Here is an 18140-nt window from a genome sequence, read left to right on the forward strand (position 1 = left end):
GGCCGGGTACAACCCTCCAACGGCCGGCCGCGTGTGGAGCCCACAGGAGCCCATAGGTACAGCATGTGTACAGCATGTGTACAGCATGTGTCTAATGTTCCCCCCGTTTCTTTGTGTTTCATCACTGTGTAACTTGAAAACAATTGTCTTGTATGGATGACACTCTGCACTCCTGTCATTATGGATGTAGGAGATAAGAGACTTTGTTTATCCCACACCGGGCAAATTGACTTGTTACAGCAGCAGAGGAGGCAGAAAAAGGTGCAGAAAATAAAGTATCTGAAGCAAAATTAGTGCAAAAACAAGGTATATTTCTAAATATAAAAAGTAAATGCAAACATAAAAAATAAATATATATGTAAAATATATGGGCTACCTGTGTGTATTGCACAGGATATTGCTAGTGTCACTCAGTAGTAGTAGTAAGAAAAGTAAAGTAAGGCCTTAGTTATTCTAATTTGTATAAACAAATACCATATTGTGAAACTGAACAATGAATACTCACATGTTCAAGTCTGATTTTGTTTGTCTTGGATTTTGGTGTCTGACTTTCACCACTCTGATCTGAGATACTTATTATTTGACCCACTTTAAATATTCAGGTCCAAAAATGACCATCAATCAACTGAAGAAATAGTTGTTGTTGCATTTTTTTAATAATGAGCGCTTGAATTTTCTGTCAGCACCTAAGTGAATCAAGTTTTTCAAATTGCACTAAAAAAATCTGATTGATGGTTTTCAATTAATCAATAGGTCTTTGTAGTTAAGTGTCACATTTTGGCATTCGGCTGTGAATGGGATCCTGGGGTCACCTCAGGTTTAAAGATGATACATTTAATTTAAGTGGTTTTACAGTATACTATGTTGCGGTTAAGTATTTGACTTAGAAGAGTATAGAAATGTCCTCCAGTACATTCCCATGAAAGTGGTAATGCAAGTTTTTAATAGTATGCCTAAAGCAGTTTTGGGCCTTAAGAGGTGGGCTTGAAAATCAGGTCAAGCTGGTTAACCACAGATAAACACAATACAAATTGATTATTTATTATTTTATTAATATAAGTTACAGGTCAAATGATCAATCATTAAAATCATGTTGAGTAAAATCATTCATTATTCAATAAAACAGACCAACAAGTTATCACAGAAATATGCTTAACAAACAGCTCACTCCTTACATATTGATAATGCTACCCAGAAATCAAGTGATTAAAAGTCGTACAAATACACAAGTGAAATGTGATTGAACTTGTCACAAAACATTTTGCATTAGTTAAAGAAAACACAACTTTCTCAGGCACATGCGTATCCCATAAATCATCTTTACAGTTCACAGTAAGGCTTTAGATTAAAACCTGCTGTTTAATCATAGTTTCATTACAGTCAAAAAATCCCAGAATATTTTATTTGAGTAGTTCTGTTGCTACTTTAATTCACCAGCCTCAGCATCTACCATTTAGACCCAATTTATCATAGACTTTTCTAAAAACTGTCTCTAACCCTGTAATAACAAAACCAGACAGACATTAATCCAGTTTGCACATAATGAAATCATAATTGAACCAGAGCAATTCAGTCAGCAGGATATGAAAATCATCGTACATTGTAAATTAATTTATTGAAAGTTTGAACTTTGAAATGTGTTTGATTAAAAACTAAAAAAAAAGAATACATCCAGATGTTGGCTGGGGTCTGGCCCTTTACTACAGTACAGTACATCAACCCCACACAGCAGGGAGGGAGAATACTAATTCACATACACAATGTATGTATGTATGTATGTGGCCTCATCAAGCACTCCGTAATTGTCAGAAATTCATACTACCTGTACTCACAGGAGCTTTTCACACACCTGACATACTTCACCATTATCTGCAGAAAGCTCTCTGTCCCACAAACACACTCACCAGAGCAGTGTAATCATTTATTATTAGTTAGCCAGTGTCCGCTGATTTTCTCAGACATTGAAGAATTTAGAAAAAAAAAACAAAACACACACAGTAAGTCAGTGACTTTAAAGGCGTAATTAAGTAAAATTCTTGCTGAGCTGAAGCAGAGCTGAATTTAATGTATATGAAGATGTTTTATTTATTGACAGCATCAAAATAGTATTGTGACAGTATTTTACGGGGAAATATTCGCGTAATATTTCTGTTGGACCTCTGCTTTAATTTACACAACTGTTCATCCAATACAAACTACTGTGCTACTGTGTTAAGTCAGGTGTGTTACACCATAATTCATGGGCCACAGACTTTTGCAGAAGTAAAGTTGCATCAGCCTTGAGCAGTTTCCCCTTGATAAAGGTCATGGATGAATGAATGCCTCTTTAACAACGTTACAGCAAACAGCACGGTGCATTTACAAATAACATGGTGGTCCTTGTAGTCAGGGGAAACAAAACAAACTGATTTTGCTGTTGCTCTGTTCCCAACATAAAACGCTCTGATATTATGTAACATTCATAACAAGATTTTGTTCTTGTTCCATCTTTACTGGCTCACAAAGTGGAGCCATCAGGCGCGCAGCAGAAAGAGAAAAAAAAGATGGGAAAAAATGAAATACTGAGAAACTTTACAATGGATTTTCTCTGCAGAAGACATGGTAATCCAGACCTGCAAATACTTGATTTTTTCAGTATTCTTAAAAGTACTGCTTCAAAATAATGACTTAATTAGAGGTTTTTAGATATAATTGTCATTCCTGGTTTTCTTTCCATTACCCTCAATGATAACATTGTCTTCAGATTGCTTTAGGGTGTCTACTCCATTTACGGCCCACTGTGGTTTCCCCCATCACCTATGTCACAGTAAACCATGGCCTTTGGGGTGGCTGATTATGTTGTTCAAATTGACCACATACAGAAAGAGTGGAGCAGGGGAGGCTAAATTCCTTCAGACTGGTAAATACCAGCTGATGGCGAGTGAAGACCATCATGGGGTTGATATAATGTCGGTATAAGGTTGTGCTTGTATGCACACAGTTGAACGGACACAGCTAGGAATCAAGGTGGAAGAGACTCCGCTCACAGTTTGGACCGCAGGGGCTTCAGGTACTTGTGGTAGGATTCGTGGACCTGGGGGACAAAGAAGACATGGAGCATTTGATAATCTGAAATAATGAGATCAGGAGGGAAAAAAAGACATGCGTGTATAATCACACACATACAGTCTTTTTGACATCAGTGCAAGATTTGTGTAAGATGAACAGTTGGTTGGCCATACAGTGCACAAATGCAACATGGCAAGATGAGCTATTAAAGTCACTAAATCTTCCATTTCTCTAATCTTTGTTACCCCTGAGCTTAATGTGTATGCAGCGCATGAAGCTTTAAAAGCTTTCAGTTTCTAATTTATAATTCCAACCAATAAAACCTTCACTGTTAAACACTGCTGCCCCCCGTCGTATTAAACTGCGTCTATCGTCAACAGATGCAATGCACAGCTTGAGAAATTAAAATGCTAATCTATTGAGACTTGGATTGAGAAATACTTGTCACTACTCTCATGGTCACATGTCATATCATTTGTTATTTTTGATTGGTTGCCAAACTTCAAAAGGGCGGGTCTTATCTCACATGAGCCTATTTGACAGCAGACGCCCAGGAAGGACAGCAGAGATATGGACGCATGAGAGTTGCAAGCTGCAGATGAATTGAGACTGTGATGCACAACAAATGGTAACCCTCATCCCAGTTCAGTTTCTGTCTATGTCTGTGTCTATCTTGTCAGCCTAAATGAATTGCAGCCAACACCGAGCTCAGTGCATAGTTGGACTCAGGAGAAGAGGACCAGGTCGCCCCCAACACCCAGTCGCACAGGCACTGCTGTGGTGAAACCATTGGAGCAACTGCAGGATGCAGGCTGAGCTCAGTGAGACTCAGATAAGAAAATGTTGCTTTTAGTGTATGTTGTGGGCTGTTAGTAGCCTGTACGGCCATAAGGCTTGGCGGTGTCTAAATCCCGCAACGACAACACCTGTGCCGTGACGCTACTGTTATTTCACTGTGACGCTCACTGACCTCTGTGGAGTTTAGGGGTGAACGGCGAGCCCACTCGAACAAGTTCTCATAGACATTCCCATCGTATCGTCCCAGGACTGAATTCATCTTCTTGTCGGGGATGTCAAAGGCATCTACCAGTGCCACAGCGTTGGGCCTCAGCTGAGACAGCAGCTCCTTGATGCGACCAGAAATCTGCAGCACCTGGGGCACACTCAGCAGTCCGGCCTGAAATCAAACCGATGGAGATGTGGATGAAAGTGTGCTGCTGGACTGTGCGCACCAGACAGTGATGAAACAGACATCAGAGCAATCATTAAGTCTTATCTCTCTTATCATAGTCTTATCATACACAGCCAACACATAACAACCCCATTTTGTGAGCTCAGAGACAAAGAGGCACTGGGGCTGTTTTGTGGAAGCAGAAAGTGAAACTGACAGGCCCACACTACAGAGAGTATGCAAGCTGAAACACCCGCAGTAGGTTTGAACACTGACTGTGGGCCATATTGTGTCTGTGTGTTATGATTTTTCTGACCTGCAGGAAGTCTCCAGAGTTCTTCGTTATGCCGTGCAGGGCGTAGAGGAGAGCCATGGTTGACATCACTGAGTGTATCGCTGTGTCACCGATCTCCCCCAACTTGTCAGTAAAGAGCTTCACTACAACATAGTGACAGTGGGCCTGGCGACAAAAAGGGGGGGAACATAAGGTTGTAAATGAATGAAAGAGAAAGAAAAAAAAGAAAGATGGAATAAGGAGATACACGTGGGCAAGTCTGAGTTTGACTTTAAGCAGCATCAGCATATCATATTAGTTTTGGGAGCTCAGCATCAATTTCTGCATTAATTTATAAATCCAAAAACTAATCTGTGAATCGCAAGTCATGGAAAGCTTTAGACTATGTAATGATCATATATGCCTTGATACTAAAACCTGGGCTACACTGGATTAATCTAATTCTATTTCATATAATGTATGAATAAGAATCTTTATAATATAATTTATAATCTAATTTACACAGGACAAATAATGCACAGCACTGAATGGTTTTTAAAAAGTATTCTATCATTTCTAAATATTGAAGACAAAATCAAGGAAATGTCAATAATGGCCCCTGCAGAAAGTAGGACATGTGAGCTTCATGATTAAGGGTGAGCAATAACAAACTGATGCAGAGAACTTCAATTCAGACATTTGTCACACAGATCTGAACTGAGCTGATCTGAACTTACATCTGAGGCTCTGACCAGGTCGATAGCGCTGTTGTTCCAGGCGTCTTCCTGGCTCTTCCTGCGCTGCAACTCCTGCTGGATGCTCTTAGCTGCCAGCTCTACAAGTCTACAAACACACATCATCTGCATTAGCCACGGATTTCATTAAGGTAAACAGATTCAAAACATCAAGACACTTCATACCTCCCGAGCTGTAATAAAATCCAGACACATATTACCATTGACTTTGGCTTTTAAGTACAACAGAGGCAATATGAGCTTGTGTTTTCACAAACATCATTCAAATCTGTATTTCTTTTAAAGTAAAAAATAAGTTGAATGGATCCTTACACAGAAGAAATTATTCCCTTTATTATTTATATGCCTTTCATTCCTCTAATGTATCGACTAGCGGGACACATTTTGTCTCCCTCCACCAGACTGGCTCAGCCGCTGTTTGTGCTGTGCTGACAAGTGCAAAATGAATTTAGATGTGACTAAGGAGCACAGTATGCAGGGATGTAATCGGGGCTGCATGTCATGACAGACAGGCAGAAATATGGTCGACAGTAGAGAACAGCTGATTTAGGTATACACTGAAAAAAGGGTTAGTGAACATCTATCCCTCCTCTTTTTGAACATAAAAACTTACATTTACCTTTTACTCATTTAGCACATGCCCATATCCAATGGCTGAAAATCCACTTTTAATATTGTTAAATTCACAAATGGCCCCATTACATACAATCAGCAGTACCTTCACTAAGGATAATATAATGTACATAACTACTACTATTACTTAAATCTAAAAACATGTCCAATGATGATGTGGAAAATAAAGAATAAGAAATTGTAAAAGGCATTAAATAAGCAGAAATGAAAATCCACACCAAAATTAGCAATAAGCTAATTTTCTCTCCTGCTCTTGTCTCTTACATGGCAGCTCGTAGTTTGTAGACCTCCACCAGGCTAGTCAGGTCGTTTATGTCGACCACCGTTGGCCTGGCAGCGACAGGCTGGGGCTGGACGCTCCGGTGATCTGCTTCGTTCAGATATGACACAATGCCGCTCAGCTGATGGCCTGCCTTGACCTGTCCGTAGCTCTTCACCAGGTATCTGCATAGGCAAAAGTTTAGGATTAAAAAAAAAAAATGCAGAATTTCTTGTGGAACTGTTAATAAATGTTTTTACAATCAAGTATTTCTTCCCAAGGACCAAATCCAGGTGTAGTTTCAGATTTCAACTTATTCAATTATTTATTTAATCACTCCCATTCACAACATCTCTGTGAGTGCACTCCGTGTTCAAGTACAAGCTTATTGCGTAACTGAACATTTAAAGAACTGTTTGCACATCCTTGCCAGCGAAACGATATCCCTTCAAAAGGAAAAAGCATCACATAACAGGTTTTTGAAACTGAACAGCTGACCTTTATATTAGAGGTGACAGAAAACAACAGAAGCTATCATTTAGGGATAAAAAATGTGACCTGTGTTTGTTTTTGCTGTGGGAGGAGTGCGGGTGTGTCCCATGTGTTTGTGTATGTGGTGAGCTACGGCTGCTGAGTGGGCGCGTGTTTATGTCTGTGTGTGTCAGTATTTGTCCCTGTCTTATTCTATTAATATGTGTGACAAAAATGGATTTTATTTTGTTTTTATTTAATCAGGAAGTCTCTGGAGTTTAACATCTTTTATCCAAGGGAGACTTGTCTGAGACTGCAGTGACAGTTTGAGATAAAATCCTCCACACAGGGGCCATCACTTCAAATACACAAGGAAGAGACTAAGTCCTGCTTAATTAAGGCTGTTGCTTTTCTCATGGACTGCATGGTTACATAGACATTTAATAGACATTAAATACTTCCAATGATGGGTGAAAAAGCTAAATCTTCTGTGTGTTTACTGCTGTTAAGTACTTGCTTTAAAAACGGTGCAATGTAGGAATTAACCAGACATTCATACAAGTTAAAGTGTTGCAATTTACCATTTAAAATCTAAATTAAAATGATAGCATCCTTCCTACTCTATGCACTCTTACGTCAATGTAACAATGGAGAGTTTGGTGAGGTGTCACATATGTGGTCGCCCATTTCCGTTTGTGACGAGTTACCTTGCTGTCTGCAGCATCATGACCGTGTTCTCTCCCTCATAGGTGCACGTAGGCGTGAAGTCGACGTAAATGTCTGGCAAGGCGCTGCTGCGAGAGTAGCCGTGACCACCGCACGACATGCGGCACACCTCGATGGCAGAGTTGGTTGCCCATGTGGTGAAGGCCTTCAGACCAGCGGACAGGGCATGGAGCTGTAGATTGGAGGGCAGGGAGAGTGAAAATAGCTTCATGCAAGCTGGGTGACAATTACATTACAAAAGAAATCATCAAACAACAAAATAAATATGAATCACCGCTTTGAAAATATATAATAATGTGAGCAACAGTTTATATTAATGTGTGTACAGGAATTATCCATGGGTAGCCAATTTGCATTTCCATTCTAGGTACCAATATTTTGGTAATGGCTCAGATTAAGTGACTTTACATTAAGCAGCAACTAAAATATTAGGTAAAGTTGCTCTCGGTGGACTTTTCATGGTTCCAGACTCAGATTTCAGCACAGTGCATCTTGTGCACTGTATTTTCTAAGTTTTCTAGGACTGCAGTGGCCTTGTGTTTTGTCTACTGATATATGAGAAACAAATATGAGAAACAGTGATGGCTGGATGTTAGTACAGAGAGTGCAATCACGTAATCAGACAACCAGCAGCACAGACAGGGACCGAAGCCCATACAGTCAGTTTACACCAGAATAACTACAGCACTTGATTTGAAGAACTTGTGAGCTGTGTCTGCTTTCACGCTGACTGACCAAGCTGCCACTGATGCCAGTACACAAACCTATCTGGAGTTTAAACGAATAAACTGGGTTTTGCTTGCACCACACGCTCACCACACATCTCCTTAAAGCAGCTGGAAAGACCCAGTCTGTCAACACGCATCATCCTCAGTCAGTCACTGCTAAGCCTAAAAGTACTAAGATGTTCAGTCAGTACCTCAGGCAGCTCACTGAAGTCCCCCTCGTTGATGCCTTCATTGATGCGCTGGTAGGTCTGAGTCATGTACTGGCCGACAAAGGTGAAGGCGTAGGCCATAGCCAGCAGAGGGAACAGCTTGTACTGCTGCGTCTGGTAGTCGAGGATCTGGGGCTCTGGCTCTCTGGGGGGATGGAACCACACAGGTCTGAGTTTTCAGCATCTTGTAAAAAGGTTATTTTCCTTTTCTCAAATTATTACAAAACCACTGCTATTTCCATTTGCTGTTGGAATTATGTCACAATTACAGAACGGATTGTGTTTCCTTGTTGAAGAAATGTAGTTACAAGTTTACATTTAGTTCAAGCATGTATTTGTTTTTACTTTACTACAGATTTGGCAACATTTGTGTATCTTCATGCAATCGTTTGTAGCGACTGACCCTGGACGGATTTCAGACTGGTGACGGACAGCACTGTAGCGGATGGCGATGGTGCAGGACTTGGCGAGGGCCCGCGCCGACTCTCCTACGATCATGGAGCGGATGAACACCATGGTGCCGTAGGTCAGTTTGGCACTTGGTGGCTTCACATAGGTTCCATCTGGCTCCACCTAGTGGAGACAAATAGTCATTCTAACTGCTGATACTTCAGGAGCAAAAGACCTATGGTTACACAATATCATTACGGTTACATCAATTTATTAGGTACACTGAGCTAAAAGTAATAAAGTCAAATACAGCGGTCCTGCACTAAAACCTGACTTCATGTGGGTTACGATCAGTTTTTGTTGTGACTGTTTTAGAGAGGTGTATATTCACCTTTCTGATAATTATGGAGGCTAATTCAGATGACGCAAGGCAGACGTGCATGTGCTACTTATCTTGCATCAAAGATTCATGATATTTGTACCGATATAATTTGATAAAACATGTCACTTTGTTTCTATGATGCACAACTCGTGAATGTGGTGAAAAAAACCTTCTCTATTTGGTAAACAAATAGGAAAGTCTAATCAACTTAAAAGATTAATGAAAACCAATCTGACCGCAGGGAAACTATCAAATCAAATTATTTCACATCACCTTGGCGTATTTCATCAGCATGTTCTCCCGTGAGATTCGTACATTCTCAAGTTTCAAGAAACCGTTGTCAACTTCATTAAAGCCAAACTTGGGGCCGATATCTCCGACAACGATACCTTAGACAGAGAGAGAGAAAGAGTGTGTGTACAAGAGTGTGAGAATGAGGGACAGGAGAGAAACTGAAGACTGACTTAACACACATTCAGGGTGTCATCACAGACGGTGGTTACCTGGCAGGGGCACATGTGTGTTCATGTCGCGGATGGGTACGATGAAAGCATGCAGACCGTGGCAATTTCCCTGAGTGTAAAGCTGGGCTAGAACTATAGCATGGTTTGACGTCTTTCCAACTAGACAGAGAGAGAGTGAGAGGGTCAAAACTACTTTGTTCTCAATGTCAATGAGGTTTTCTCAGCCTGGAAGAAAAACATGAAAAAGCCATTTTTACGCCCCAAAGAATTCCGGGGCAAAATAATTCTTGGTTGGTTTGTAACGCTGCTGAGGCGTGACGGTATACTTACGTCCTCCAGGCCACCATTTGATGGAGCTGACTGTGGGACTGTTCAAGACAAACTCCTGAGTGGCTGGGTCATATGTGGCTGTGGTCTCCAGCCCTCTGAGATGTGTGCCTGGAGAGAGGCAGCAAATCAATGCCCACCAAGCACATGCACACAGAACATACACACACACACACACACATACTGAGTAAGCAGTTGAAAAGCAAAAATGCAACAAACAGCTGCAATATATTTACCAAGCTAACCATTACCATTAAAATTACATTATGATTAATCATTTAACATATAATAGCATTTTAGCATCAACCACACAAAAAAGCTCAAAACTCAAAACTTCAAATATGAAATGACAACAAAGTGATAGAAAACATGTTCAGCCCTTGAACGGTTTGAAATGTGCATGAACAGATATCTGAAGTCTATTCCAATGAAAAATAAAAATCGATGAAGCAAACATTAAAGCAGTGCACTTTGTAGGTGTTTGACAGATCTAACAACCTATGTAACAATCACATTGAAAGACAATCATTTAATCATTAATAACAATTAAATTCATTCTGTCTATGGCATGCCACGTTGATGGACAAACAACAAAGATCTACTAGTTCTGTTAGGAAGGGGAACGTTTCTGTTAAAAACATAGAAAGGGTCAGTGACAGAGCAAGGCTGGTAATGAAGAGTGATGATCAGGGACCATAACAACTAGTGAAATGAACATGAAGTTAACCCTCTGTCTAACTTTCACAGTTCCAGCCACCATTTGTTTTGGTTTTTGATCACTTTAAACTTGTCCAGTGGACAGACGGGTCGTAAATAAGTTCAACCACAGAGAAATATTTGACCACATGCCATCTGTTGAACACAACTAATTATTACAATGGACAATAGATATTTCGGTTGTGTTCGCCATCGTGTTAACTTGAAATTAAGTTAAACTTGGAGTTTTGTTTACAACCTGTCTGCCCACTCATGTAGCTTTCCCCTTTCAGTGGATTTACTCGCTTCCAATAGAAATGATGGCAAAACAATGACAGTTAGGAAGTTAAAAGCATGGAGGTTTAGTACGAAAACATATTAAGACAACTAATGCTAATAATGTCAACCTTTGTTCTGGTGCTATATCTTGAAAATAGCCCACGTCTGTTTTTGCATTAAAGTATGAATGACCATGATAGAGCAAATTGTCCCTGTATACTGACAGATTTAAGACAGGCCTGATATTTTGGACTGCTCTGTTTTACCGTGGCCCATCTCAGTCTGAGCGTAGGTGCCGATGATCTCTAGGTTCCAGGCGGGCATGAAGAAACGGTCCATTTGCTCTGGGGTGCCCTGGTTGAGCAGAGTGGGCAGGAACATCCCTAGATGGAGATCCAAGGGCTCTGGCCTGTCCGGATGCACGCAGCTACGCCACGCAGGCAAACGGAAAAGAAAGGCAGGTAGTAATGCAGAGAAGGCAAGGAGGGAGATGCATGGAGAATTTTCGAAAGAAGCCATTTTATGGAAATTTTACACCCGGGTAAGTGCAGATGAACGAAGAGAGAATGTTGGAGGGGATTATGGGTAAGAAGTGATATGGTTCGTATCAAGAGGAAGCGAGGTAAGACAGGTGGTGCAAGCAAGCGGTGAGGATAGAAGTGACACAGACAAATTAAAATAGCTTATGAGCATATCATGCATATCGGAATTGCTGATTTGATAATATGGTCATAATATAACTTGACTCATATGAATCTCATTTTAATCTGTCTTTACTGGCTGCATCAACCAAGTTCCCCTGCCAAATTTGTGTCTGAATACCTCGGTTATGTATTATAATTTAGTCTAGGACAATTCTCAGTTTGGCCTGCGTTCACCCACACTGTCCATAAACTGATCAAATCAAAGCATAAAGGTTCAAACTCCTGATTTAGCTGCATCTTACATTTCTTTAAACCAAGTGGTCACATTTCAACTTTTCATTCTTCATGACCTGGATGTTCAACTAGTCTGAACTTTTCATTGAACTGCATAAAGATACACAGATGTACAGATTACAGGCACATCTCCAAGTTGCCTTTTGCAGCAAAAATTTTAGAACAAGTTGTTGCTAAACAGCTGACAACGGCAACAGATGAGCATAACATCTTTGATAAGTTTCCGTCTGGCTTCTGCTGGTAGCAGAAACAGCTCTTCTCAGAGCCTGCATGATATCTTGACACATGGTGATAGAGGACAAGCTTCAGTGTTGGTTTTGTTGGATCTCAGTGCAGCTTTTGATATTGGTGACCACAGTATCTTGGATGAGAGACTTGGGCGGTATGTGGGTATCTTCGATTAGCTACCTCTCCGATAGTATCGCAGTTTCACTTGGCAGCGTCGCCACCTCATCTGAAACTCTGTATTGTGACGTGCCCCAAGGTTCAGTCCTTGGTCCTATTCTGTTTGCCTTGTATATGCTTCCCCTTGGACAGATAATAAGTCACTCAAAAGGCATTTCTTATGGCTTGGCCAGGTCATCCAAAAGGTCTTGCGTGACATTGATTGTGATTCTACTTTATGAGTCCAACTTCTTGTGATAACCTATAGAGCTCTGCGTGGTCAGGCAGCAGTGCACACTAGAGATCACCTGCAGCCCCATGTCACCAGCAGGTCCTCTGATCAGGTTTTGCTGGTTGTTCCTCAGCAGATGCTTAAAACTACAGGAGACAGTGCTTTTGAAGTTGTGGCTCTTAAACTTTAGAGCTCTCTCTCTCTCCCTTTGGACACTTTTAATAAGCAGCGCAAGATCCACCTGTTTAGAGATGTCTCTGTGTATTTTTTCTCTTTTCTATTCATTCAGTTTTTTATGGTTGGTTTATATGTATGTTGATGCCTTATTTCCTCGGTGCACTTTGTGACATTCCTGCTCTCAGAAGGTGCTATACAAGTTTACTTATTTACTTACATCTAAATTGAACTTGCTCATCTCTTAGTTGCATGGTTAGGGAGCCAGCCACTATGCATGAGAGACTTGAAAAGAAATATTTTGGAGTTAAGTCTTGGCAGATATCAATGGGTAAGTAGGGTTTTTTTAGGTTATCCTTTTTGATCATGATTAATTGTTAAGTCGTGTTTCAAGCAAAGCTGCTAAATATCTGAAGTTCTCAAATATGAGAATTCACCTCTTTTGTTGGTCTAATAGTAAATTGAAGATTTGTGTGGTCTGACGGACAAAACGAGATACCTAATGATGCCTTCTTGTGCTCTAGGTTACTGGTGTGGGCATTTTTTGTTGTTTTCTGATGTTTAACAGACCAAATGATTAATCTATTAAGAAAATAATCAGTGAACTGATGGTGAAAATAACTGTTCGTTGAGGCCCTGAAAAAGAGGTCAAGGACACACTAGGTCACAACATGTGACCTTGATAAATGATACTCTAGGACTTTGGTCCATTGTTGGCCCACACATGGCAAGACACTGGTGAACATCAAGTTCATTAAAAACAAGGCCATCAGTTCTAAACTTTCAGTGTAGCTTTGCACAGATGAAATAGAAATGAATAATAATGTCCACTTGGCTTTGTTACAGCAAGGCAACAAACAATAGCTGGCTTGGCCTACATTCTCTCTCACCACAGATTCATCAGCCTCTCAGATTACAAAGAGACATTCAGAGCTCAGCCTCATTATAGGCTCCCAGACCACGTATTCCTCTAGCACATGATGAAGCTTCTCCCTTTTGATGTAAGACCAGTTTCAAGTCTTCACTACCTACTAATTCACACACCAGCCCAACTTCTCCACCATTTCTATTCGCTAGAGACAGCCAAATCAAAGACAGGCCATATATTCAAAACTAAATTACTGATGATTCAGATTCATTGGAAATGGAATTCATCATTAGCAAGAAAAAAAATCAAGATACAGCAATCAAAATGCACACAAGCTTCATCACCAGTGCATCATCATCATCATCATCATCATCATCATCATCACATAAAGTGAAATGAGAGAGTTGTGAGTAGGAAAGCAGCGGAGCTACCTAGTGTTGTTGAGAATGAGTTTTGGAACAGACGAGACAAAACTACCTCGCTTTATTTTAAGACACCACTAATTCGTTAAGGTGTAAGGGACAACCACTAGTGGAGCAGTGTTAATAACACAGCTACATCTAAACATACGACATTACTGTTGTTAGAACAAAACATCACGTGTCAGGACATACATGTAACTACTTTTGAATTTTTGACATGATTCGGATCTGTCAAACACATACAAGAAATCACCAGAACCAGCCCTGGCCATGAACAGTTTACCAAACCCGCCGAAACAGGTCTTTTTTCCTGCCACAAGTATTACTTTGGCTGAACATTGGGCAAAATGTGCTTGTGCCTGTGGGCCTGAAACAACAAACAAGTTAACAGGTCTACGTCCTGGACTGACCGTGCCCCAGCTCAGTTTGGGCGTACGTGCCCACGACCTGGTAGGACTCTGCCAGAGGTAACCATTTCCTGGACTGCTGAGGGTCGCACTGGCTGTACAGGGTTGGGAGGAACATGGCAAAGTGTAGCCCCATGGCCTCATGATGGTTTCCTCTAGCTATACTGGGTGAAGGGAAGGTATAGGATACACAATTTAAGTTCAGGCTCAAACTGTAACTCAGACTTTGACTCATTATGTTTTGGAAGCACTGAAAGACAATGTGATTTGTATGGCTGAGGTCCAACGCATACTATTTAGTCTCTTGTTTGGACTTAGTACTCTGTAAATGGTAGATGGGCTGTGCTTGTGCAGCGCCTTTCTAGTGTTTTTGACCACTCAAAGCGCTTTCATTTGAAAAGTTAAGATTCAGTGTTTAATCAGATTAAATATAAAGCCTCCGGTTGAGTTAATGTGTTCTCTGACATCTCTTGTACTTCGCTTGCCCTCTTCACGAGTGAATGATTGTAATATATTCTGCCAAAGCGATCCACGTTTATACTTTTTACAGCAGCTGTAATTAAAATGAAATGAAAAACTCCACTGCGTGTGCATCAAACAGGCTAACAGATAGTCAGTGTGCAGAAACAAGGCACACAGAAAGTTTAAAAAAGGCTTGCAACATAAAAATGATCTGTGATAGACTGTAACTGTCAGTTTACACTATAAATGTCTATAAAAGAAGTAAAATCATTTTCGGAACATGTTGTCAAAGTAATGTTGCAAAGAGTTTAACTAACATCTGTCTGATATAGTCTAAAAAACATGTGCATTTGTTCATAAAGATAATGTTTCCTTTCTAAATACATTGTATAACTAGTGAGAGCTGGGAGCTTACATACCCTCTGACACAGTTTTAATCTTGAGATGAACTTTGCTCCAGCTGTATTTGTTTCCTTCAGAGCCACACACAGTGTATGTAATACAGTGTACATTACACATTTTCCCCAAAACACAAATCTAAGTGTTTCTTTGAATTTTGTGCTGTCACCAGACATTTTCAAACAATCCTACTGTTTAGCTGTTTGATACAGTTACAGGACAGTTGTGGAACTTGTGCCATAAAAACAATTGAAAAAAATTGGTCACATTGTGGAAAAAAGACTCATCATGATTAAAAACACAGTGGGGAGAATACGCTGTTATACATTTGCCCTGTCCACTGTTCTCATATCATGTGCTCAAACTGTCCCAGGACACCCTTTGATATTTGAAAGTACAATAATCCTGGTTTATTACGTAATTACGGCCATAAAGTACAGTTAGGGTGTGGTGGCATCACAGCCAAATCTTGTAACATATTAACAACAAACAGTATGAGTAACATGATGCTGGCAGTACTTAGAATGGTTTGCTTTGTATGAGCAACTCAGTTAGTAAGTATATACGAATATTTATAAGCACATATTGTGTATGTCAACATTAGCTTTTGGCTAAACACACAGTAATAGAGGGAAACAGCATTTAATTCTTCATGACATCCCTCATACATAACTTTAAATAAGTGCTATCACACATTTAATTCATCACTCCTTTGATATTTCTGAGACTGCAGTGTTATACTTCTTATGTGCCCCAGTGCCTTCACCACCTCCCATGTTTATTCACCTCTCCTAACAGTGGGTTTGACCCTGTGTGCGCTGCTCTCCCTCAGCCTTGCAATCACATTGACCTATCTGGATCTACAGTATCTAAACCAGTTGCCTGTTGGCATCATGTGTCACCATGCCCTTTGCCACATACTTCTTATAGCAGTAGATCTCCTCCGGGTCTGCGATGCCATACTCTCTGAGCTTCAGGATCATCTGGGCACTTTTTCTAACAGCCTGGTCGTAGCGCTCACTGCGGGACAGGAAGTTCGGGTCCTCCTCTTGAAAGTCTGGATCGCTGAGAATCAATGATTCTACAGCAGATAGTGTAAATGGAATCAGATATTTAAGTTATTTCCTTTACAGCTGCTGTAGTCTATACAGCTGAAAGTAAAGTCCGCATATTAGCAATATTCAACTTGACATTCGCAAATATTTGTGTTCCCACATGCGACACCGTGTAAGATTTGTAAATGTGTGTCAATATTTGGAAATATGCTTTAAGTAAGAAAATAAGTAGTACAGTTGTTAGAAAACGTAAACACTGACCATCACGTTATCTATCTATAATCTATCCAGTAGATTATAGCTCACCTAAAATTTGTTCTACTAAAAAAATATTTGCTACACTACATGTTAAATATTTGTTGTGGCACAACAAATGTTTGTTACACAACCTGTTGACATCCTGTTCTTGACTTGTCCATTACCGAATCTCATTATGCAAATACATGCTGCATTGCCGCACAGTCAAAGTGACTTTCTTTTTATACATATTGTATGAGCATTGTTGGAGGGAGCCTGATAAATAAGAATATCATTGCCAATGACTCCTTCATTGTATTTGTTGTGCGCATGACAAATAACTTGTCATTCAGTTGGTTCATGCTGCTTTTCTTATTCTAAACTAAACATCTTTGGGGGGATTGGACTGCCAGTTGGCCAATCATTGGTCGTCTTGGACGCTGGAAAACTGTGATGGACATTTTTCACACAGACAGGCAGAAGAAAATCCTCAGCAAATACATAATCATTATTTTAGGCCCTAGTATTAGTAGTAGTAACAAATACATGCATACTGATTTAAGAATGTATACAAACAAATGAGCTGATACATTTTCAAATGAATATTCACACTGACAAATTACAGCATACATCTGCACTCTTGGGTAAACATTCTGGGAGTTTATATTCATAGTTTTACATATGAAACTAAATATGGGCTTTTCCATGACTTTCCCTGCACAGTCGCTGGTAGTTAATTTATAATTTGCTTTTAATTCACTGAATCTAACACACACAAAAGGTTGTTCTCCGTTACCTGCAGCTACGTATTTAAGCTTAATGGGGATAGAAATGAAGTCACTTAGTCTCTGAAGCGTGAAACTGGCTTGCACAGTTATTAAACGCCAAGTTAGTCAACTCACCAGTTGCTAAACTCATCATTGATGGACATTGAAAATCTTACTCCTGTATATTAGCTAAATGCCACGGACGCCGAATTCCCATTTGGAGGATAATAAATCACCCTGACTTACCTAATATTAGTAATACCACCTTAAACGGCCTTTAGGTGAAATAGTTTCCTGAATAAAGTCAAAGTTTGGTACAGATCAAGCCGGCTGGAACGTTAGCTAGCCGCCATAGAGAGGACAGGTTATCACTTGATGCATTCATGTTTTAGGGTTTTTTTAAAGATCATGTAGTAAGTAGCTTAGTTCGTGTGCCTGTGTCTCTGTGTGCTCTATATATATTTTTTAATTACTTCGCGGACAATAAAGTTGAACTTTGACAGCTGTTAGCAACACCACCGTTATAGCAAACAGCCGATGAAAGCCTTGTTGGCTTAACTCGCTTTTCTCCACAAAACTCCTGCCTCAGCAAACTTCTTTATTATCCTCCTCATCATCATATCAAGTTTTAAGTGTTGCAAGCGACGACCACAGTAACATGACATTTCATACTCACCAATTTCTCGCCTTCGTTTTGTCTTTTCTGGGCCTCTGTCCAAAATGTTGGTCAGTTTCTCCACGTCAAAGGTGGCGTTTTGCCGCTCTCTCATAATATCAGGATTCATGGTTATATATCCGACTGAAAACAATATTTAATGTGAAATAGGACACTGATGATACTGTTGTATAACCTCCTACTGTCTCCTCAAACTATCGGGTCTTCCTAACACTGCGTCCTCCAGGCGCATGCGCAGAGAGGTCTGGGGCGGGGGCGGAGACTAGTGGTCATGTGACACATATCAGTCATGTGACATGTATCCCGG

The 18140-nt window shown here is 40.2% G+C and overlaps 1 protein-coding gene across 2 annotated transcripts; it reads right to left on the reverse strand.

The window, feature by feature from the left end:
• Positions 1-1031: 1031 nt before the first annotated feature.
• Positions 1032-18049, reverse strand: acox1 (acyl-CoA oxidase 1, palmitoyl). Of its 2 annotated transcripts, none has more exons than XM_070856501.1 (14): positions 17834-18049; positions 16020-16179; positions 11079-11239; positions 9841-9948; positions 9550-9669; positions 9320-9435; positions 8678-8847; positions 8257-8419; positions 7319-7509; positions 6146-6325; positions 5231-5336; positions 4536-4679; positions 4019-4225; positions 1032-3073 (listed from the first exon to the last, which is right to left on the reverse strand). In XM_070856501.1, the coding sequence occupies exons 1-14, from the start codon at positions 17940-17942 to the stop codon at positions 3023-3025; spliced, it is 1986 nt and encodes a 661-aa protein (XP_070712602.1). In that variant the 5' UTR covers positions 17943-18049; the 3' UTR covers positions 1032-3022. The 2 variants fall into 2 exon arrangements, with proteins under 2 accessions (XP_070712602.1, XP_070712603.1); XM_070856502.1 differs by lacking the exon at positions 11079-11239 and adding an exon at positions 14241-14401.
• Between the last annotated feature and the right edge of the window lie 91 nt (positions 18050-18140).

The sequence above is a fragment of the Pempheris klunzingeri genome, chromosome 3, assembly GCF_042242105.1.
Source record: "Pempheris klunzingeri isolate RE-2024b chromosome 3, fPemKlu1.hap1, whole genome shotgun sequence".
In the NCBI taxonomy this organism is placed as follows: Eukaryota; Metazoa; Chordata; class Actinopteri; order Acropomatiformes; family Pempheridae; genus Pempheris; species Pempheris klunzingeri.